The sequence below is a fragment of the Eublepharis macularius genome, chromosome 4, assembly GCF_028583425.1.
Source record: "Eublepharis macularius isolate TG4126 chromosome 4, MPM_Emac_v1.0, whole genome shotgun sequence".
NCBI lineage: Eukaryota > Metazoa > Chordata > Lepidosauria > Squamata > Eublepharidae > Eublepharis > Eublepharis macularius.
In genome coordinates, this window is record NC_072793.1 from 183,879,190 (window position 1) to 183,902,804 (window position 23,615).

A 23,615-nucleotide genomic window follows, 5' to 3' on the forward strand; every position below is an offset into this window, starting at 1 on the left:
ATTGTCATCGGAGCACTTGGAACCATCTCAAAAAACGTTGCGATTCATATGGAAAAACTGCAGCTTTCTGACATAACACCTACAGAACTGCAAAAGACAGTGCTACTTGGAACAGCGTACGTATTACGCCGATATCTGGTTGATACTTAGTCTCTGGTGGAAACTTGTATCAACTTAGCAAGGCCAATCAATAATAACATGTGACCTCTGCTTATTGTTGATTGATTTTTGGATAATTTGAATAATAACAAAAACATTCGATTTATATACCACCTTTCAGGGCAACTTAACACCCACTCAGAGTGATTTACAAAGCATGTTATTATTATCCCCACAACAATAATCACCCTGTGAGGTGGGTGGGGCTGAGAGAGTTCTGAGAGAGCTGTGACTGACCCAAGGTCACCCAGCTGGCTTCAAGTTGGGGAGTGGGGAAACAAACCAGGTTCTCCAGATTAGAGTTCTGGTACGTAGCCGTTAAACAAGCAGATGTTCAAACCAATCTTGTGATGCTGGAGAATAAGTGGCATGAACCTCCTCCACTGCTTGGGTCAGGTACGGTTGTAATCCACACGGCTGCCACAGGCTTCAGAGCTTCCCTTTGGAATATCTGTTCAGTATATCCAGCATTACTTCTGACTAAGAGCGGGACGACAAGTGACGCCTGACACAGGTTGGACACTAGTCAGCTTCCCTCAAGTTCTGATGGGAAATGTAGGCATCCTGGTCTTGCAGCTTGGCTCTCTGACTGCTGTCCAATGGACTTTTCAACTGTCACTTGTCCAACATTCCGCCAAGCTGCCTACATTTCCCATCAAAACTTGAGGGAAGCTGACAAGTGTCCAACCTGTGTCAGGCGTCACTTGTGGTCCCACTCTAAGTTACTGCTGTTGTCGGACTTCGTTCCTCTGTGGGTTAAGAAGTCAAGCTCTGAGAGCACCAGTATTCCAGTATTTTAGCAGTTAGGAAAGAGGGCTCTCTTTACCAGTTGCTAGCATATTCAGCATTTTCTACGTCTTCCCTTGAGAAGGGGCTGGGTCTCCATGCTGATACTCAGGTGGATCGTCGCACTGGAAGGTTTCGAAGATGTTAGAAAAGGTTTTAAGTAGAGACATTGTTCATGGGCAGTGTTAACAGGGGTGAAGGAGTCTCAACTCTTACGTAGCTTGGGAGTGGGGGAAGATTAGACCACCCAGCAACCATGGGTGCTTCTGATCCATGGCTTCATAGGGTAGCAGACTTGAGCACCTAAATCCAACCATGGCAACATTGTGTCTTGATTATTATTTTATTTATTTATTTATTTGTGTCATTTATAGTCCACCTTTCTTACTGAGACTCAAGGCAGATTACACAGTATGAGATTAGTATAAGCCATATCAAGTACATTTCCATACAGCATCAAGAATGTTTCCATAAACAATGCCATAGGGTAAATAGATGCAAGTTTAAAAAACATAGCGTTAGTAAGAATCCAATACAAAGTAGGAAAAAAATACTAAAACGGAACCTAATCACTTCTAGGATTGACATTAGACAACATAAAGCAGAGGTAGTACATACATATTTAAAGCAACTGATAATATGTAAGGCAACATAGTGGTGAAGTCTACGGTCCCTAATTCATTAGTGAAGCATTTGAGACCCCGTCCCTACAATAGAGCCTTTTTGAATAATTCAGTTTTGCGTCGTTTGCGGAAAGCCAGGAGAGTGGGGTCTCTCCTGACCTCAGACAGGCCATTCCACAGGGTAGGGGCCACCACAGAGAAAGCCCGTGTTGATTTTGCCAACGTACAGGCTGGGAGCTGCAAGAGACTCTGTTCAGATGAGCAAAGCTGCCATGGAGGGACATAGGGAGGGAGATGATCCCATAGGTATGCCGGACAAAGGCCATGAAGAGCTTTGTACTTTGAATCTGGACTCCCCAGTCCAATTCTCACACTCTTAACCATTACCCTTCACTGCCTTCCCTCTGCACTGCCCAAAGCAGCTTCAATTTAAAAAGGAGAGAGATTGTAAAACACAGGAATTTACTGAAACTTGAGCCCAGGGGAAAAAGGGAATAATCCCTTCAACACCCTCGTTCGGATCATTGATAAAATGATTGAAAAGCCCTGGGCCCAGGACCGAGCCCTGCGGCACTCCACTGGACACCTCCCTCCAATCAGAAGTGACGCCATTTTCATCTACTCTTTGGGTGAGGTTTTCCAGCCAGGTCCCCACCCATCTCGCCATCCTAGACTCCAGTCCAGAACATCATAAGCAACATCATCAGAACATCACAAGGAACATTCTCAAAAGCTTCACCGAAATCCAGATAAACGACATCAACAGCATTCCTCCTGTGACCCAGGAAGCCTGTCCCTCAGTCCTAGAAGGAGATGAGGCGGGCCTGGCAGGGCCTGGTGGGGACCAATCCAGGCTGACTTCCCCATATCACCACTTGTCCATCTGATGCTTGCAGGCTGACACCTTTAATATCTGCTCCAGTATCTTGCCTGGGACGGAGGCCAGGCTGACCCCGGGGAACATCAGCAGGCCTTTGAGGAGGGGATGCATTTCTACAGGGGGGTGGGTGGGTTAAATGCTTGCTTTAAAAATTTGCTCCTCATGATTCTTTCTTGGCAAAATGTTGCCAAAATGTCATTTGTCAGAAGTCTCCAGGGACCTTTGAAAATAATGGGGAAGCCCAGGTTGTCCTGCTTTTAATAATGGGATCAATTTCAGGGCTTCTTGGACCTCAAAAACCAAGACTTGGAAAAGGGAAAACTTCTAATCTTCCACTATCCCGTTCAGATAGGCACAGCATCCCTTGAGCTTTCCACGTAGGGTATCCAATGTATTTGATACCATATTTCATTTCTCTGCCCTTTCCTTTCTCTCTCCCGGGTGACTCAAGTGGGGAGTCCCTCTCCAAGGGTTAAAACAAGCCTGCAGTCCTAGAGAGGCACATGGGGGGGGCGGTGTTTGTGCAGACCCGTTTCCTGCCCTCCCCGCTTGCAGGAGTCCCGCCTTTGTTTCCCGGCTGCTGCTTGCACGGCTGGAAGGGGACCGGGTGAGCTCAGAGGGGCTTTGGGAGGGGGAGGAGATATTGGGGGGGGGGCAATGCAAGAGCCAAGGCAGAGGCAAAGGACAGGAAATTATTAGTTTGGGGGGAGAGCCCCTCCCTTCAGTTTATCCCCCCCCCCCGGCTTCACTCTGCAGTCTCCAACGAAGAGCAGGGGAGTAAAAACCTGCAGGGGGCACGAATAAGAAAGGGTCCTGCTTGCCCTTTTGGGCTGGGGAAGGGGGCGAGGGGTCAATGCGGCAGAGCAGCAGGAGGGGAGGGAGAAGGGGGAGGGAGGAGTGGTTTCCCAGGGTTATGATCCAGAGTTGCAGGATCTCTTCAGGGCCGGCAGTTGGAGGTGCTGGTCGGAAGGAAAGCGAAATGGCCCCCATCCGGCAGGCCTTGAAGAGGTCAGTCTCTGACCTAATCCATACGAGCAGAGACAGTGGGCACAACATTTCTCCTTGCAGAGCTAGTTTTCTGTCTGCAGGGAGGAGTTTTCCCAAGATGCAAAGGAACATGTCTAGTTCCCAAGCCCAGGGCTGGAGTCCTTCCCCATTGCCTTGAATCCTGTCCCACCGCAGGCTCTGAGGACCTTCTCCCACTCCTGAAGGGGTGGGGCAGGCTGGAGGATCTGGGGCTCCCTTAGAGGGGAGAGGGGGGCTGGGGGGCTGCCAGCAGGGCCAGGGATTCGTCCGTGCCCAGGAATGGATTTGTCAAGGTTGGGAGGAAGATGGCCAGGAGGGGAGGGGGATGGATAGATAAGGAAAGTTGGACTTCCTCCAAACCAAAGGGGTGGCTGTGAGGAAAGATGTCATGGTAAAGGCTCTGGATTCACGACACTGAATTGTGTTCTGGAGTAAATCCAGCAATAGCCTCAATGAGGACACTGATGCATAATTCGCATGTGTAGCATAAAGAGCTTTCCAACCACTTTGTTTTTCTCCCTCCCAGGCAGCCCAGAGGCAACCCCTGATGCCTCCTCCACCCTCTCCTCCACATGGTGAAGTGAAAAGAGCCACCATGAAGCCAGCTCAGGTAAGGGCAGGGGAGGAAGTGTGTGTCAGAGGGCAGGAACGGTTCCTTTTGAGTTCCCAGGCTGAGAGGATGGAGCTCTTTGCCTTCAGTTCTGGTCACAGCCTGTCTCGGATTACATCTGCAGAGAAGGCCCAACAGGGACAATAAAACAGTACTGGTTATGATCTACCAGGTGGGGCCTGGATTTCTTCTGGAATCAAAACTGATCTCCCAAATAGAGTGATCAAGGCAGACTCTGTGGTATCGTGTCCCCTCTGAGCTCCGTCCTCAATCATTGCCCTTAAATCTCCAGGAATTTGTCATGCTGGAACTGGCAACCCTAGTAAAGGGTTGAATGATTTGGAAAAAACCGTGTATGTGTGTGTGAGAGAGAGAGAGAAAGAGAGATTTTTCTTAGCTGCCCGGCAGAAGCCTATTTTACAATGTTGAGGGCCAGGAGCAAAAATGCCAAATACCTGTAAATATATAAATATATGAAGCTGGATTGATTGATAGTTCCAGGTGGGTGGCCCTGTTGTTCTGCAGTAGACAACCAAGGCTGGAGTCCAGTAGCACCTCAGAGACCAATAAGACTTTCCTCAGAATAAGCTTCCAAGGGACAAATATCCCTTCTTCAGATACTAGTAGGCATGGAGATCCCTGAGCCTTTATATCCCATTCAGAAGGTTTACAGGGTGTTGCAAAGAAGGGAGATAAGAGCTGGAGGTCCAATGTGTAATGTAAGGCAGAAAATTAGCCTCTGTGGTGAGATAAGAATCCCATGTCTCTGTTCAGCCCTGGAGGCTCCATTGTTCTGAATTTGTGAATGAACTCCGTTTCTGCAGTTTCATGTTGTAATCCCTCCCCCCCACCATTTGAAGTTTTTCTGTTTGAGGAATGTTCTCCCATTGATTTTTGAGTGTTGCAGTTTTTCCTGTCAGATTTCTGTCCATTTATTCTTCTGCATACAGACTGACCTGTTTGATCTGGAGAGTGAAAGCACTTTGTTGTCACTTGGTGGCATAGATAACATTGGAAGGCAAACAGTGAATGGACCAGAGATGCTGGGGCTGGTGTTGTGAGGTCCAGCGATTGTGTTGTTAGGGTGAATACAGGGACAGAGTTGGGGTCTTCGTTTATGGCAGGCCCAGGTCCGAGAGTCCGTGTCCATGTTTGGGAGGCCATTGTTGTGAGTGAGCAGTTGTTTAAGGTTTATGGGGTTTCTATGAGCAACTAAAGGTTTGCCTCCCAATGCCTGTGAGAGAGGAACATCATCATCCAGCGTAGACTGCAGGTCAGTAGTCATGCTTTGAACTGGTTGGAGCGGAGAGCGGCTTGTGACCACCCGGGGGCATTCTGTTGTTCTTTTGTTTAGGGCCCCTCTTCTAGCAGGTTATCTGTTGGTATCTTCCTGACTTTTTCAATCTCTTTCCTTACTATGTCAGTAATCCCAAAAATATCCATTGTAGATGCTGCCAGTGAGCATCTCTGGTAGAGGGATTGGAACAAACATGACTGTAGCGTAGAGCTTGGCTGTGGACGATGGATTCTTTGGTTGCTTAGGATGGTGGCTGGAGACATGCAGATACATTTGGCGATCAGCAGGTTTCTGCTCTAAGATGGTTCTTGTGTTTCCATCCAGTATTTGTACAGTGGGGGGTCTAGAAAATGTGCTTCTTGTGTGGATTGATGGGTGGCAGAGAGGAAATCGCTGAAGTCCTGGTGGAATTTCTGTAGTCTGTCAGTGTCTGTTCCGTGGATCTTCCCCCAAATATCCGCACCGATCAGATCAGGCAGAGACTGATTCAGTAAATGGATTTTTAAAATTCAGGAATCACAGTACAACCAACTAACATAAGGCAATTGCCGAGAATGACTGTTTAACTATAACAATGCTGGCTATATACGCCTTTCCCCTCCCTTTTCCTGTGGAACGAACTCTTGGCTTGGACAGCCTTTCAACGCTAGAAAACTCGACTGTGTTAACTATGTAACTGCCCTACCTTCTATAACTGACAGGCTAACTCCTGTCAGACATTCAACGGCAACCATGTAACTTCTGCCTTCTATGCCAGACGAGTAAACCCCTGTCTGACATAGTCCTTCTTTCCCACCTGTCCAGACTATAAAAATGTCATCCGTATATCTCAGGTTAGACTATAAAAATGTCATCCGTATATCTCAGGTTAAGTGGGATCTCAGTGCGTGGGGATGAGTAAGCGCTGTTCCAAGTCAGCCATGAAAATGTTGGCAGATTGTGGTGAAAGGGGAAAAAAAGATTGCCTTCCAAGTAGTCAACAAATGAAGTAGTTATGTACAAAGGGAGAAACAGTGAAAGTGGAAAGATATAATATGAATCTCACTAGCAACCATAACAGAAACAATTGAAGGGTAATGAAGAATGCAATATATAAGAGACATCAACCAGAGGCGGGGCCTTTTCCGTCGTGGCTCCTGCTCTGTGGACTGGGCTCCCTGAAGTGGAAGGGGAGGGGAGCCCCCTCCTCAGCAACCTTCAGGAGGCGCTTCAAGGCGGGCTTATTTGTCGTGGCTTTTGAGGGGGTGTGAAGGGCAGGCATCTTTTAAGGGTGAGAGGGAGGGACTTTCATCTTGATCTTTGTTTGGAAAGTTTTTAGTCATTTTAGATGATTGGAAGTTTTTGGAAAGGTGGCTTATAAATATTTAAGTAAATAAATAAATATTTCAGTAAATAAATAAACCCCATAGCTGTCCAATAACTCACTATTCACACAGTATAACAATGATACATGCGTTATAACGATTTCATACATTATAATAACAATAATTTAATACATTATAACAACACAAATTGACAGAATGGCTTCAGAATGGCGTTGGCTAACCAGTCGTTTCAACGCATAATCTTCCTCCGACCCAAATCATGTTCCTTTTCCATCTCCTTAATAACAACTCCTGTATAGACAAACTCTTAAAATGAGACCACCTGGAACAGTCAGAAACCCAACAGGTGAGCTTCAGCAAAACTCTTCCTGAAGCAGTTCAAAATACGTGACAAGATCTACCCTTTTATCATTCACCCTTATGAATATAATCTACATTTTTAGCTCTTTAAGCTTTTCCTGGTTTTCTTTCCACCTTCTTCCCTCTGAAAACTTGAATAATACAATATGGGAAATACAAATTCAAATGATTAAAAAAGAAATCAAAAAATTTTAATTCGTCAAAGCCTCCCAGCTTCTGCATTGATTCCAAATCCGTGTTCTAGTCCAATGCTGCCTTTTGGTTATTTTGACATTTTTCAGAGTAAATGTTCTGCCTGATCAAACCAACTCTATTTATCTGATATTTGGCAGCCAGGTGCAGGACTCTGTCTCTGAGCCAGGGTGTCCTCTTGAAGAGCTGACTTTGCTTTGGACCTAGCAAGGCCTAGACATTCGAACAGCCAGCTGTTCAGGCCCAGGGAGCCTTAAAGGAAGGTGGGCAGTGAACTCAAAAACTTTCAAAAAGGTCCAGTCTTACACTTAGGATTTAGCCATATGATAGACCATGCATTGCAAACACCTCCTTCCTCCTCTTGTTATATTTGTTTCACTTTTTCTTCTTCAGGGCCGGGTGTCCTTCGAAGAGGTGGCTGTGTATTTCTCCAAGGGGGAGTGGAGCCTGCTGAGCCCGGCCCAGAGAGCCCTGTACAAGGACGTCATGCTGGAGAATTTTGGGAACGTGGCCTCTCTGGGTGAGGATCCTTTTCTCCTGGGCTTTCTCCATCTTGCTCAGAGGAGGGGTCCTTAAAGAGGAAGGACGTGGGCAAGCTGTGATCCCTGGGTCTGATGCCTGATTGCTGCCCCCTCCATGAGGCTTCCTATGATCGGGGGGTGGTCTGGGTTCTTACAGAGAGGGAGCCCCTGCTTAACAGTTCTTGGACCACATGAGAGGGCATCAGAAGAGGTGCCAAGGGATGCCAGGTTTGGGGAAAGGGGGAGGGTCTAAGCAGGGCCTTCCCTCCTAGTCTGGGCCTTGCCTTGTGTGGGGCTGTGTGTGTGTGTATGCTGCCATCAAGTCGCAACTGACTTAAGATAACAACAGGAGTTTTCAAGGCAAGACATGGTTTATCAGTGCCTGCCTGTGCATAGCGACCCAGGACTTCTTGGATGGTTTCCCATCCAGCAGCTAACCGGCACCAGACTTGCTTAGAACTGAGGAGATCAGGCTCACCTGGGCCATCTAGGTCTGGGCAGGTGTGCCTTACCTGCGCTGAGACATATTGCTGTATGTCTGTTGGCTTCTGTGCCTCTGAGTTCACAGCCCTCGCTTTCCAAGCATCTTTTCACCCCCAAGTATGACTCTTCTCTTCCAATGGTTTGGAGCAGGGAGTCAGAAAGCTGGTGGAGTCCCCCAACCAAGGTGCAGAAGTCATGTTTGTCGTAGGTGAGGACAGACAGGGCAGGATGTTTTATGACGAGTGACCAGCTTTGGGGCTGAAAAACCTTTATCTTGTTGGATAGCCTCTGTATTGGCCGAGCTGGTTCTAGCCGACTCTCAGCTCCAAAACTCAAGGACGGGATTCATTCATCAGAGGCACGGGGTTTGTAAGAATCAAGTCAGTCAGCGGCCTTTCTGTGTTCCTTTTCTCAGCCCCTATGTGAGTCCTGAAACTGTATCGACTCTAAAGTTGTTCCTGTACTGAAAAAGATCATTAGTTGGAACACATTGCTTGGTTTCCTCCCCACGGGCCGTGCCTCTTGCTCACACTGCAAATATTACCCAGTTCTGGCAGCTGCTTCTGGCTTCTGAAATACGGAGGAGGGAGCAGGTAACTGGGTGCAGGGATGGGTGGAGTCATGAGGGATTTCAGCTGGATTCGTTTTCGTTTTCGCGGCCATGTCGGACGCTCCTCTTGGCAGGTCCGAGAAGAAGCGGCCGAGCAGCCTGACCAGGCGGCTGATCTGCAAAGGTTAGCCCCCAGGGCTCCCAGGCAAGGAGTCTGGGTCCGGGACGTGGCGGGAAGAGCCCTCTGGCAAATCGAGGCAGGGGGTAAATTACCCGTTTGTCCCTATGGAGGCCGGCAGACGTGCGCGGCACCTCGCGTGCTGCCGGGCCACGGAAAACGGCAAAGAACAGGACTAGGCGGAAGCCTGTAAGTAAGCGAATCCCTTCTGTCACTACAAGCGTATGTGAAGGAGTGGTGGGATCTGAAGTTTAGAAGATTCGGATTTTTCCCCCCTCGCAGAGTCTCGGAAGATTGGCAGTCCCCCCCCCCCCCTAAAATGGCAGCGAAAAAGCAGAGTCCTGCTCTGGGCAAGTCAGTTTCGGCTGCCCTGAAGGGAAGAGGCGAGTCGCTCGAGGAATTGGTGAAAAGATCGGTTATCGAAGCCATAAAACCCTTTGTTGACAAGCTGAATGCTACAGATCAAAGGGTGGGCTTAATTGAGAGCGATGTGAAAGCCATCAAGGAAGTAGCGGGGGGGGGGCAGAGAAGTCTGCTCGGGAAAATGCGTCACTCATGAGAGCAACGAACAAGGAGCTAAAGTTGGTGGAAAACCAGCTGATTGGGCTGCAAGTGGAGCGAGCACAGACCATTTTGCGTCTCCAGAATGTTAAAGAGGAGGAAAACGAGGATTTAAGGGATCTTGCCTCGGAACTTTTAGCGACACCCGCGAGGGCAACTAAAGAAGAAGTAAAAAGCACCATTTTGGGAGCCCGTCGGGCGTCTTCAAAATATGCAATGAAGCGGCAGCTGCCTCGCGAGATTGTTATTGAGTTTTCATCTAGGAGGGTCAGGGACATCATCCTATATAACTCATATAATGCGGACTTGGACTTTCTGGGAAATAAAGTCAAGATACTGAAGGATGTTCCATTTTTAGTTCGGAAGAGAAGAATTAAGTATAAGAGGCTGGCAGCTCTTTTGAGGGAACGTGGCATAAAGTACAAATGGCTTTTTCCAGAAGGAATCGGGTTTAGTTATAAAGATCAAGCTTACAAGATTAATTCGGAAGATCAGCTAAGGGATTTTGTGGACAAAAATCAAGAGTTTGGGCACGACACCAAGCAAAAAGAAGAAGATTCGAAGCCTGAAGGAAGGGGGAGGCAATGAGCGCTGCGGCTGCAGCTGCTCAGAGAGAACTGCGTCCGAGGCCCGGGGGGGGGGGGGAGATTTAATTTGAACTGTAATATGTATTTTGTAAGATTAACCATTCCATCATTACTTTATTAAGCTTTTTTTCAATTATGGCAGTATGAAGGGAAAGCATTGAAGTGTAGTGTTTAGTGTTTGTATGCTGCCTTCCCCTTTTTTCCACCCCCTCCTTCCCCCTCTCTCTTTTTTTCCTTCTTTTCCTCCCCTTGTACTATTGTAGTTTTTTGTAGTTTACTGTTTTAGATGTTTAAAAAAAATAAATAAAAAAAAATGAGGGATTTCAGCTGAGATGAGCGGATCTCCATCACTGGAACGACTTCTGTCCTGGTTTCCGAGCACGGCTGGGTCTCTCTCAAGGGCCATTTCCCTCACAGGGGAGTGCAGGAGCCTCCTGGGGTGTTGTATGAAAGAGCCACAGAGTTAGCAGGGGAGCTCTGAGCTGAGCTGGAGGTAGCCCAGGTTGAGGATCCGCAGGGGGCCTGGGCCTGCCAGGGGTGGAACTGGAGGTGAAGGGAGAGTGAAGCCCTTCCCCAGGTTGGGTTCCCTCGTTGAATGTACGATGGACCTTTATTTTTCTCTGAATTCCTGCTTCTTATGATTTATTGCTAAAAAAAGAGGTGCTGGAATGGAAGAGTTTGATTGGACCGCTGCCCCTTTGTTGTACTGACAGAAGTTGATGAAGATTTTGTTCTGAACTTGAGGGGTTCCCTTCTTAGGATAGCAGGACATGTCTTTCCAGTTGTGGCCAGAGAGAAGTTTGTGGGTCAGACACCTCAGGCAGAAAATCCACACGGCCTTCAGCACTGCCCCAGTTCCCTCATCCCGCATTGACCTGGGAAGAGCAAAGAATCAACCAGTCCATTATCTGAGTACAAACTTAGTGTCTTCTTGCTGCATTTTGAGTCAGTCCCTCTGACTTGAAGTTCACAGCAAAGGATCTCTGCACCAATCATTGTCCCCATGAAATGCAATTTTCTATTTCATTGTCACAAACAAGAGATTGGTCAACACCATCTCGCATTCCCAACATAGGCTTGAAAGTGTCCAGACATCAGTCCTTTGAACTCTTCCCTTCTCGATGTCAGTTGGTTTAGCTCTAGGCTTTTTTGTATGTGTGCTGATGCCAGGTTTCTCTTTCTTTCCACAGATGCTGTTTGGGAGGTGGCAACTGAATATCCAGTGATGGAGAGAGAACACACGTATTCAGATGTGGAAGAGAACATTGAATATTGTGATACATTGGGCGTGGTGGAGGGAACAAACCCACTTAATGAAAGGGAAAACTTTGATGTTTTCCAAAGTGATCGTTCTCAAGAAATCTCACTTCTTCAAAATATATCCAAAGGAGACAATAGAGAAGAGTGCCCTGGGAGTGCGGGAGGATTTTCTGAAACAACAGATACAACTATGTATTGGAACTCTCATATTGCAAGGGGCACATTTAAATGCCTGGAGTGTGGAAAAACTTTTGGACGGAAAAATAATCTAACTGCCCACCGAAGGATTCACACAGAGGAGAAATCTTATAAATGTGCGGAGTGTGGGAAAAGCTTCAGACGGAGTAATCAGCTTACTCTCCACCAAAGGATTCACACAGGGGAGAAACCATATACATGCCTGGAGTGTGGGAAAAGCTTCAGACGGAGTGAAAAGCTTACTGTCCACCAAAGGATTCACACGGGGGACAAGCCATATAAATGCCAGGAATGTGGGAAATGCTTTAATTACAGTGGAACCCTTTCTTCCCATCAAAGAATTCACACAGGGGAGAAACCTTATAAGTGCCGGGAATGTGGAAAATGTTTCACTAAGTGGGGTCACCTTAATGTCCACCGAAGGATTCACACAGAAGAGAAACCATATCAATGCCCAGAGTGTGGAAAAAGCTTCCGTCAGAGTTCAACCCTTTCTTCCCATCAAAGCATTCACATGGGAAAGAAACCATACAAATGCCTACATTGTGGGAAAAGCTTCAGGCGGAAGGGAAGCCTTACTGTCCATCAAAGAATTCACACAGGGGAGAAACCATATCAATGCTTGGAGTGTGGGAGAAGCTTCAATCGGTGCCAAAGTCTTACTAACCACAAAAGAATTCATACAGGGGAGAAGCCATATAAATGCCTAGAGTGTGGAAAAAGCTTCTGTGAGAGTGGAAGTCTTACTGCCCACCGAAGAATTCATACGGGGGAGAAACCTTATAAATGCCTGGAGTGTGGAAAAGGCTTCAGTCGGAGTGGAAACCTTACTGCCCACCATAGAATTCACATAGGGGAGAAACCTTATAAATGCTTGGAATGTGGGAAAGCCTTTGGACGGAAAGGTATTCTAACTACCCATCTCAGAATTCATACGGGGGAGAAATTATATAATGATAAAAAATATAAATGCCTGGAGTGTGGAAAAGGCTTCAGTCAGAGTGGACAGCTTACTGCCCACCATAGAATTCACAAAAAAAAGGGGTGTAAGGGGGTACCCACTTCCCTATAGAAATGCAACCAACGACCAACCCAGGAAGTGTATCCAGGCACAAGAGATAAAGAATTATGTTGTAACTTTTATCACATGCAACTCATTCAAAAGTAATCGTCTCATTCAAAAGTAATTGGCATACTATCCATAGCTGTTATAGCTATTATTGTTTGTACTTGTTCTTCCGAGAGACTTATTGCGTCCCGGTTGGACTGTGGGAATTGTTCCTCCTACTGATTGTAGAGTTCCTATTGTTAGTTAACTGATAAAAATTACTTTTGGATGATTACTTTTGAATGAGTTGCATGTGATAAAAGTTACAACATAATTCTTTATCTCTTGTGCCTGGATACACTTCCTGGGTTGGTTGTTGGTTGCACCATAGAATTCACACAGGGGAGAAACCTTATAAATGCCTGTCATGTGGAAAAAGCTTCAGTCGTAGTGGAATCCTTACTGCCCATCAAACCATTCACACTGGGGAGAAACCATATAAATGTCTGGAGTGTGGAAAATGCTTCAGTCGTAGTGGAAATCTTACTGACCATCAAAGAATTCATACTGGGGAGAAACCATATAAATGTCTGGAGTGTGGAAAATGCTTCAGTCGTAGTGGAAATCTTACTGACCATCAAAGAATTCATACTGGGGAGAAACCATATAAATGCCTGGAGTGTGGAAAAAGCTTCAGTCAGCACTAACCTAGTTTCATAACCTTCAAACTTCAGGAGCTGGTCAGAAAAAGGACAGGACTGCTTTTAATCCTGTGAATTGATTATCTTTGCGAAAGAAACCATGGGTTTGTTGCTTTCAATGAATTAAAACAATTTAAACAAATGTATGATTATATCTCTGAAGAGTTGTAAAGGACAGACAGAACTATTACATTGCTCACATACTGGAAACTTGTATGAATGTCCACCTCTGTCTCAGAATACAGAATAAGTCTTGGCTTCTCAGATACACCGGACTGAAAATAGGGGAGCCTGTGTTTGGCTGAAGGCGGGTCCAGGACAGCAGAATCACCGCCTTTTCTACATGTGAGGAACCAGCTGTACGTCTCTCCCCTCTACACATGGACAGACACACAGAGCTAAATACAAATGGCTACAGAGAGACATATTCTCACCTCCTCTGTCTCTTTTTCTCTGAAGGAAGTCCCAGGGTACCAAAATGAACTTAACTTCCACAATTTGGGCCACTGGCATCTGTTCCACGCCCCCCCCCCCAAACATATGACTAAATGACAGAAATATTCTCTTCTTGTGGCTGGGCTGAGAATGCTGAAATGGGTTTATCTTTCCATAGAAATGATAAGATATTGATATATTATATGATAGTAGCAGCAAGAATTTTATACGCTCAATATTGGAAAAAAGAAGAAACACCTGAAATTGAAGAATGGACAAGGAAATTATTGTATATGGCTGAAATGGACAAGCTAACTAGAAATTTGAAGGAGCGAGATCCGGATGCATTTATGGAAGATTGGAAAAAGCTGAAAAAATATTTGGAAAAGAAATGGGATGTTACAGGACAATTATGGTCTTTTGAAGGGTTCTAAGGCTACTAATTAAGATAAGAATTTAGTAGTAAGAATTTGTTAAGGTTTTTACCAATAACAATTTAAGAACAATTATAGTATGGTAATAATGTACTAATAATGACGGGGGGTTGAAGTGTTGTTGGAAGTCAAGGTTGAAAAGGGAGAGGGGAGGAGGGGAGGATATATATATATGGGGAATGAAATTAATAATATGTATGTTACAATTGAATATATTGCCTCATCCAATAAAAATTTTTTTAATAAAAAAGAGAATGCTGAAATGGGGCTTCTAGATCTGGAACCTTTGATCGTAGGGGACTCCCTTCTGCTAAGTGGAGCCAAAACTCCAATCTCACCACAATATTCCCTGCAACAATAGATCATTTCCAAATGAATGCCTAAACTTGCACATTGTTTTTAAAAAAGAAAAATAATTCTTTAAACTTAAAAGAATTAAACTTGCTGTCCTCGGTTTTAATGGCTACGTGCCCTGACTGGGATGGCCCAGGGTTGCCTTGTCAGAGCTGAAAACTAGGCAGGGTCAGCCTTGGTTAGTGCTTGGATGGGAGACCACAAAGACAGTGTCACGGGCTGGGCTAGCCCAAGCAGGGTGGCTCAAGTCCAAACCTTAAGGCCAAAGTCAAAGGGGAGCTCCAAGAGCGAAAGCCAAGTCAAACCGGTGGTCAGAGCACGAGATAAAGCCAGGAGTGAGTCCAGAGTCCAAGAGCGAGGTCAGGCACAGTCCAAGGTCAGTCACCAATAGCATCAGGTCCAAAAACAGGCACGGGCAAGGTCCACAGAACACAGAGCAGTTGCAGGCAATAAACACATTGCTTCCACGCCCGGCAGTTCCTCCAGACTGGCTCTTATAGCCAGGCGTGGTTTTCAGCCAGCTGCTGGGGCTCCATCCTGACGCTGCTCATCATCACTCTCCAGCAGCTGGTGTTGGCTCCAGAGGCGAGCGCTGCGCCGTCTCTCCTGCAGTTCCAGTCTCTGGTGCTGCCTGCAGCGTTCCTTGGGCGTGGGTGAACCTGGGGGGGTGGAGGCTCTTGACTGTGCTGCACCTGTAGAAGTCCCTGGCTGAGCTTCCCCTGTGGTGTAGGGGCTAGAGGGTGCTGGTGTCTCAGCCGCTGGCTGCAAGCTCTGATCAGCCAGCAGCTGTTGCTCCTGATTGCTGGCTTCTGCTGAATCAGGGCTAGGGCTGGCTACACAGGGCTCCTCTTCTCCTGAGGAGTCCTGGCTGGCTACACGAGGCTCCTCTTCCCCAGAGGAGACCTCGCTCTCAGACTGGGCCATGACAGACAGTCTTGGGTCACTATGTAGAGGCAGTTTCAGGTAGGGAAACCATGTTAGTCTGTAGTAGAAGAGCAAGATTTGGTTCCAGTAGCACCTTAAAGACCAACTAGATTTCCAGGGTGTGAGCTTTTGACGGCTCTAACTATCTTGCTGCACTACGCTTCACCCTTGACCAACCCACCTCAGTCGTGTCTGGATTGAGGTTCAGTTTATTGGCCCTCATCCACCCCATCACCTTCTTTTCAGGAGTCCCACAGACCCAACAGACTCCACTGCTATGCAGGTGGAGAGCCGAGTTTCATCTCCAAACCCCTGCATGACCCCTCCCAGCTCTTCCATGCAGATGTTAAATTGCATGGGGGGAGATGGACCCTGAGCATCAGCCCCCCCCCCCCTTTTGGACCCTGCTTGGAAAGACCTGCCCCGAGAGGCATCCAGGAAGGGAGGGGAAGGGAGCCCCTCCTGGACTGGTTGGGGATCTCTTTGTTGGCCAAGCCCTCTGGCGTCTCCCCAAGCAATTTTCTCTCCCCTTTTCGCTCAACTTGCACGATTACCTCATGGGCTTTGCAGCAGAGGAAAAGCATGAACTTTGCCCAAAGAACTTGCAGAATCCATTTTGCAGTGGAGGATGGATGGATGGATGTATGGATGGAGGAGGTCAGGGAGGAAGGAAAGGGACCTCCACCCCCTTTCTAGAATGTATTTCTTCTTTTTTCTGAGTGCTTCAAATTGTTGCACTTCTGCATCTAGCTGTATTGCATGTTTTTTTGAAAAGTGGGGTAAATGAGTACCAGGAAGACAGAAAACACCAGAAAGAGAAAATCCTCTTTTGCAGTGCTTGCTGCTAAGGCAGGGGGGACCACTCCCCCCCCCCCCGTCTCCTGCCCCCGACGGTCCACCTCTCTTGCCAGGTGAGAAAGAGGCTGTCCAATGGGGCATGCTATGTAAGGGTTAAAGGAATACAGTCGGGACTCCTCCTAGAAGGGCAGCGAGGCAGGCAGGGCTTCTACTCGGAGAGATGGAGGGTGCAAGGCTGAAAAGTGGGGGAAAGAAAGGATTTCCTTCAGCACAGAGGCAGTGGATGCATGCCTTATATTATAGACTAGAAACAAAGCCCGTTGTGGGGGGAAAATACAACAGGTTCTAGAAAGGGGACAGCAGGCAGGCATTCCCTCCTCCATCACTGACCCTGGCCAGTGAAGGGAGGGGGTGGACATTGCCACCTGCTCCACACCTGATCTCAGCAACATGAAGGGGTGGTGGGCTTTTCTACCTGCAGCATGCCTGATACAGGTCAGGTAAATGGAGGCAGGCATTGCCACCTGCTCCACTCCTGATCCCAGCCGGGTGAAGGGAAAACAGGCATTGCCTTCTGCTCTGTACCTGATTATGGCTGGGTGAAGGGGAGTGGGCATTGCTACCTGTTCCCTGCTGGGTGAAGGGAGAAGCAGGCATTACTTCCCGCTCCTCGCCTAATCCTGACAGGTGAAGGTGGGCAGTGGGCTTTGCTACGTGCAAAGGTGGGCAGGTATTGCTGTCTGCTCCAAGCATGATCCTAGCTGGGTGAAGGGGGTGCGAGCATTGCCACCTGCTCTGCTCCTGATCCCAACTGGCTGAAGGGTGGGCATTACCACCTTCTCCGCTCCTAATACTTGCTGGGATAAGGCAATGGACGGGCATTGCCTTATGCTCCCCTCCTAATACCAGCTAGTTTAAGGTGGGGAGGGCATTGCCACCTGCTCCGCTCCTAATATTAGCTGGGTTAAGGTGGGGGTGGGTATTGCCACCTGTTCCACTCCTAATACCAGCTGGGTTAAGACATTGGATGGGCATTGCCACCTGCTCCTAATACCGTGTGGGTTAAGGCGGGGGTGAGTATTACTACCTGTTCCTCTCTCCATCCCAGCTTGGCCTTCCTGCCATGGCACATTTTTTGGAGCTCGACCCGGCACAGGAAAGAGTGGGAAATCCTGATCTCAGAAAAGACACTGAAGGAACGAAAGCCAAACTGCCTGCTTCCGCTTTGAAATCGGAGGCGTCTGGAATCTGTGGAAAAAAATGCCAGCACTTACTAAATAGCCCATTTCTTTAGCATACGGAAAGGGCCTATGTCATTTCTAGTCTGCCTTTCTCACTGAGACTCAAGGTGGATTTATATAGCGTGAGATTAATACAATCAGTAGCAAGGACATTTCCATAGTGATAAGGACATTTCCATAAACAATGTCACAGGATTTGACAAAGACACAGCTTTAGCAAGGATCCAATACAAAGTTGAAGAATTGCTGAAAGAGAACATAAATCAGTTCTAAGACTGACATTAGATAACATGAAGCACTGGTAGTATATCGGAGTACATGTTCAAAGAAAGAGATAATATGCAAGGTAACATAGTGCTGAAGTCTATGGTTCCCTAACTCATTAGCGAAGCATCTGAGACCCCCCCTCCCTACAATACTATCTGCATAAAAAGCCTCTTTGAATAATTCGGTTTTGCATCGTTCGCAGAAAGCCAGGAGAGTGGGGGCTCCCCTGACCTCCTCAGGCAGTTCGTTCCACAGGGTAGGGGCCACCACAGAGAAAGTCTGTGTACGGGCTGCTGATGGTTCAGGGCATCTTAGACTCCAAAAACCAAGACTTGGAAGGGGAAAAACAAAATTTCTGATCTTCCAGTATCCCGTTCAAAGAGGATCATTTCTCTGCCCTTTCCTCTCTCCCCCCCGGGTCACTCCTTAAGCTTTAAAGTTTTTAAGGTTTTAAAGTGCCTCTTCAAGGCTTAAAACAAGAGAGTCTGCCGTCCTAGAGAGGCACATGGCGGGGTGGGAGTCATACATAGCCGTTTCCTGCCCTCCCTCCTTGCAGGAGTCCCGCCTTTGTTTCCCGGCTGCCGCTTGCACGGCTGGAAGGGAATCGGGTGAGCTCAGAGGGGCTTTGCGGGAGGAGATATTTGGGGGGGGGGGGGGGGGTTGCAATGCAAGAGCCGAGGCAGAGCAAAAGGAGGGGGCTATTAATTTGGGGGGAGAGCCCCTTCCTCCCGTTTTCACCTCCCCCTGCCCTGGGTCCCCCCTGCAGCCTCAGAAAGAGCCACTCTGTGCAATCCCCAAAGAAGAGCAGCGGATTAAAGACCCGCAAGAGGCACGAATAGGAAAAGGTCTTGGAGTGATGATGGGGGCGACGGATCAAGGGCGGCAGCAGGGGCGGGGGAGATTGGAAGGGGGGTGGATTCCCAAGATCATCAACCAGAGTTGCGGGATCTCTTAAGGGACAGCAGTTTGAGGAGCTGGTCAGAAAAAATGAGACAAAGCCCCACCCGGCATGCCTTGAAGAGGTCAGTCTCTGACCTCATCCATAAGTGCAAAGGCATAAATTCTCCTTTGTGAGCTAGTTTTCTGTCTGTTTTTCCCATGGTACAAAGGAACATGTTGAGTTGCCAGGTCCAGGGCTGGAGTCTCCCCTGGCCTCCCTGAGTCCAGCACTCCCAGCCCCTTGGGGACTCCCCCCCCCTTTCCCCAAAAGGGCTGAGGTGGGCCGGAGGGACTCAGCTTCCCTCAGAGGAGACTGATGAATCAGGTGAGCTCAAAGGGGCTTTGTGGGGAGGAGATGGGGGGGGGGCAAAGCAAGAGCCAATGCAGAGGAAAAGGTGAGGGCGTGATTAATTTGTGAGGAGACCCTCCAGTTTACACCTCCCCCTGCCCTGGATTTCCTTTGCTCCACTCTGCAGCCCCCAAAGAAGAGCAGGAGATTAAAGACCCGCAGGAGGCATGAATAGGAAGGGTCCTGCTTGCCCTTTGGGGCTGATTAAAGGGGCAACAAGTCAAGGCTGCAGAGCAGCTGGAGGGGTGGGAGATCAGGGAAGGGGACGAGTGGTTTCCTAGGGTTATGATCCAGAGTTGCCAGATCTCTTCAGGGCCAGCAGTTTGAGGCACTGGTCCGAAGGAAAGAGAAAAGGCCCCCATTCGGCAGGCCTCGAAGATATCAATCTCTGACCTAAATCAGACAAGCAGGGAAAGAGGGCACAAAGTTTCTCCTTGCAAAGCTAGATTTCTGTCTGCAGGGAGGAGTTTTCCCATGATGCAAAGGAACATGTCCAGTTCCCAAACCCAGAGCTAGAGACTCCCCCCCCCACCTTGACTCCTGCAGTCCCACCCCAGCCCCTCAGGGCCTCCCCTTCCTGGCCTCTCCTGAAGGGGCGGGGCAGGCTGGAGGATCTGGGCCTCCTTTAGAGGGGAGAGGGACTGGGGGGCTTCCTCCGTGCCCAGGAGTGGATTTGGCAAGCTTGGAAGGAAACATGGCTGGGGCAGGGATAGATAAGAGAAGTTGGACCTTCCTCCAAACAAAAAGGGTGGCTTTGAGGAAAGATGTCAGGGTAAAGGCTCTGGATTCAGGACACTGAATTGTGTTCTGGAGTAAATCCAACAAGAGCCTCATCGTGGACACTGGCATAGAAGACCTGTGTGTAGCAGAAAAAGTTTTCCGTCCTCTTTGTTTCTCTCCCTACAGGCAACCCAGAAGTACCCCTGATGCCTTCTCCACCGTCTCCTCCATCTGGTGAAGTGGATGGAGCCGCCATGAAGCCAGCTCAGGTAATGCGGGAGAGGACAGCTGTGCCGGAGGGAAGGAATGGTTCCTTCTGAGGATGAGGCTCTTTGCCTTTACTTCTGGCCACAGCCTGTCTCAGGTGACATCCGCAAAGAAGCCCCAGCAGAGACAATGAAACCCTACTGGTTGCCAGCCTCCAGGTGGGGCCTGGATTTCTCCTGGAATCAAAACTGGTCTCCCAAATGCAGTGATTAGGGCAGAGCCCATGGTATCGTGCCCCCACTGACAGTGCCCTTAAATCTCCAGGAATTTCTCATGCTGGGACTGGCAACCCTAGTAAAGGGTTGAATAATTCAGAAAAACTGTCTGTGTATGTGTGTGTGTGTGTCTGTGAGACAGAGAGAGAGAGAGAGAGAGAAATTCTTCTTAGCTGCCCGGCAGAAGTCCATTTTACAGTGTGGAGGGCCAGGAGCAAATATGTCAAACTCTTGTCAATAAATAAATATAAGAAGCTGGATTGCTTGGTAGTTCTATGTTATCGTGTACCCACGGAGCTCCATCCCCAGGCATTGTCCATAAATCTCCAGGAATTTCCCATGCTGGAATTGGTAACCCTAATTGAGGACTGTTGAATGATTCAGAAAATGCGCGTGTTTGAAAGAGAGAGAAGTAGAAAGAGAGATTCTTCTTCGCTGCCCAGCAGAAGCCCATTTTACAGTTTTGAGGGCCAGGTGCAAAAAGGTCAAACTCCTGTAAATAAATAAATATAGGAAGCTGATTTCAGGTGGCTGGCCATATTGTTCCCCAGTAGACAACCAAGGCTGGAGTCCAGTAGCGCCTCGGAGACCAATAAGACTTTCCTCAGAATAAGCTTCCAAGGGACAAATATCCCTTCTTCAGATACTAGTAGGCATGGAGATCCCCGAGCCTTCATATCCCATTCAGAAGGTTTAGAGGGTGTTGCAAAGTAGGGAAATGGGATGTAGAGGTCCAATGTGTAATGTAAGGCAGAAAATTAGCCTCTCTTGTGAGATAAGAATCCCATGTCTCTGTTTAGCCCTGGGGGCTCCGTTGTTCTGAATTTGTGTTTATGTTTTCTAGAGAGTGGAAGGGCGTTGTTGTCACTTGATGGTATAAATAACATGGGAAGGAAACAGTGAATGGATGAGAGATGCTGTGGCTGATGTTATTAGGTCCAGAGATTGTGTTGTTAGGGGGAATACAGGGACAGAGTTGGGATCTTGGTTTATGGCAGGCCCTGGTCCCAGAGTCCGTGTCCATGTTAGGGAGGCCATTGTTGTGAGTGAGAAGTTGTTTAAGGTTTAGGGGGTTTCTATGGGCAAGGAAAGGTTTGCCTCCCGATGCCTGTGAGAGAGGAACATCATTGTCCAGCATAGATTGCGGGTCATTAATGAGGCGTTCAACTGGTTTCAGCTGAGAGCTGCATGTGGCCATCACTGGCGATCAGTCTTTGTTTTGTTTGGGCTCCTCTTCTAACAGGTTATCTGTTGGTATCCTTCTGGCTTTTTCAATCTGTTTCCTTACTACATCAGTAATCCCAAAAACATCTGTTATAGATCTTGCCAGTGAGCATCTCTGTCAGAGGGATTTGAACAGAAGTGGTTGTAGCGTAGAGCTTGGTGTGGACGATGGATTCTTTGGTTGCTTAGGATGGTGGCTGGAGGGATGCAGATACATTTGGCGATCAGCAGGTTTCTGCTCTAAGATGATTCTTGTGTCTCCAGCCTATATTTGTACAGTGGGGGGTCTAGAAAATGTGCTTCTTGTGTGGATTGATGGGTGGTAGAGAGGAAGTCGCTGATGTTGTGGTGGAATTTCTGCAGTCCTTCCTTCCCACGTATCTAGGCTATAAAAGTGTCACCAACATATCTCAGGTGTAAGAGGGATCTCAATGGGTGGAGATGAGGAAGCACTGCTCCAAGTCAGCCATGAAAATGTTGGCGTATTGTGGGGAAAGAAAAAAAAAAAGGTTGCCTTCCAAGTTGCCAACAAATGAAATACATAAATACAAAGGGAGACACAGTGAAAGTGGAAAAATATAAAATGAATCCAACTAGTGCCCTTAAAAGAAAAAATTGAAGCTGAATGAAAAACGCAAGACGTCAACCAGAGACGGGGCCTTTTCCGTCATGGCTCCTGCTCCACGGACTGGGCTTCCTGAGGAGGGGAGGGGCAGTGAGGGAGTCCCCTCCTCGGCAATCTTCAGGGGGCACGGCAAGCCTGGCCTATTTGTCGTGGCTTTTGAGGGGGTGTGAAGGGCAGGCATCTTTTAAGGGTGAGAGGGAGGGACTTTAATTTTGATCTTTGTTTGGAAATCTTTTAGTCATTTTAGATCATTGCAAGTTTTTGGAAAAGCGGCTTATAAATATTTAAGAAAATAAATAAATATTTCAGTAAATAAATAAACGAACCCCATAGCTGTTCAGTAACTCACTATTCACACAGTACAATACATGCATTAAAACTATTTTGTACATTATAATAACAATAATTTAATACATTATAACAACAAAAATTGACAGAATGGCTTCAGAATGGCGTTGGTTAGACAGCTCTTCCAACGCATAATCTTCCTCTTATCCGAATTATATTCTTGTTCCGTCTCCTTAGTAACAACCCCTGTATAGAAAAACTCTTAAACAGACCACCTGGAACAGTCAGATACTCAACAGGTGAGCTTCAGCAAAGCTCTTCCTGAAGCAGTTCAAAATATGTGACAAGATTTACCCTTTTAACATATACCCTGAAAGATATAACCTACATCTTTAGCTCTTTAAGCTTTTCCTGGTTTTCTTGCCACCTTCTTCCTTCTGAAAACTTGAATAATATAATATGGGAAATACAAATTCAAATGATTAAAAATTTAAAAAATTTAATTCGTCAAAGCCTCACAGCTTCTGTGTTGATTCCAAATCCATGTTCCAGTCCGATGCTGCCTTTGGTTATTTTGACATTTTTCAGAGTAAATATTCTGCCCGGTCAAACCAGCTCTATTCTTCTGACGTTTGGCAGCCAGCTGCAGGACTCTGTCTCTGAGCCAGGGTGCCCTTTGGAAGAGCTGACTTTGCTTTGGGCCTAGCAAGGCCTAGACATGTGATCAGCCTGCAGTTCAGGCCCAGGGGGCCTTAAAGGAGGGTGGGAAGGGAACCCAAAAACTTTCAAAAAGATCCAGACTAACAGCATTTAGCCATATATTAATCCATACATTGCTAACACCTCCTTCCTCCTCTTGTCAGGCTATGGAAAACAGGATACGTGGTAGCTGACTTCCCTCCTTGCAACAAGAAATCCAAGCTCTCTTGAGTCAAGGTTGTTTATTGGAAAATCAAAACTAAAGTGTATATATGTCCATAGATTCTACAGAAACAATATAAGCGACTGGCTGTACATAGATCTCTTGCTGAGAATGATGTAGGGGAGGCTTGCTACAAAGTTCCAGTCCTTCCCTGGGACCCCCCCACCCGCCCCCCCACCCGCAGGACCCAGCTGGGCATAGTCAGTCAGTGGGAGAATAGGAGAGAACCGTCCCAAGGCCGCTGTGGTGAGCCATTCGAGATAAGCAC

The 23,615-nt window shown here is 47.5% G+C and overlaps 2 protein-coding genes across 2 annotated transcripts in view; both read left to right on the forward strand.

Annotated features, from left to right (window-relative positions):
- The window catches only part of LOC129328016 (zinc finger protein 420-like), a 43,033-nt gene that overhangs the window by 491 nt on the left and 18,927 nt on the right, over nt 1-23,615 (forward strand). The window contains exons 2-4 of the mRNA XM_054976757.1: nt 3,004-3,055; nt 4,001-4,084; nt 7,652-7,778. Coding sequence (XP_054832732.1) covers nt 3,004-3,055; nt 4,001-4,084; nt 7,652-7,778 — 263 coding nt within the window. The remainder of the gene's footprint in view (nt 1-3,003; nt 3,056-4,000; nt 4,085-7,651; nt 7,779-23,615) is intronic.
- On the forward strand, nt 3,986-12,698 carry LOC129328093 (zinc finger protein 501-like). The gene is made up of 2 exons (XM_054976853.1): nt 3,986-4,084; nt 11,329-12,698. The coding sequence occupies exon 2, from the start codon at nt 11,364-11,366 to the stop codon at nt 12,666-12,668; it is 1,305 nt and encodes a 434-aa protein (XP_054832828.1). The 5' UTR covers nt 3,986-4,084; nt 11,329-11,363; the 3' UTR covers nt 12,669-12,698.

Excerpts from the sequence above, each read along its gene's own strand:
- LOC129328093 (XM_054976853.1), top strand. The coding sequence starts at position 11,364 with ATGGAGAGAGAACACACGTATTCAGATGTGGAAGAGAACATTGAATAT.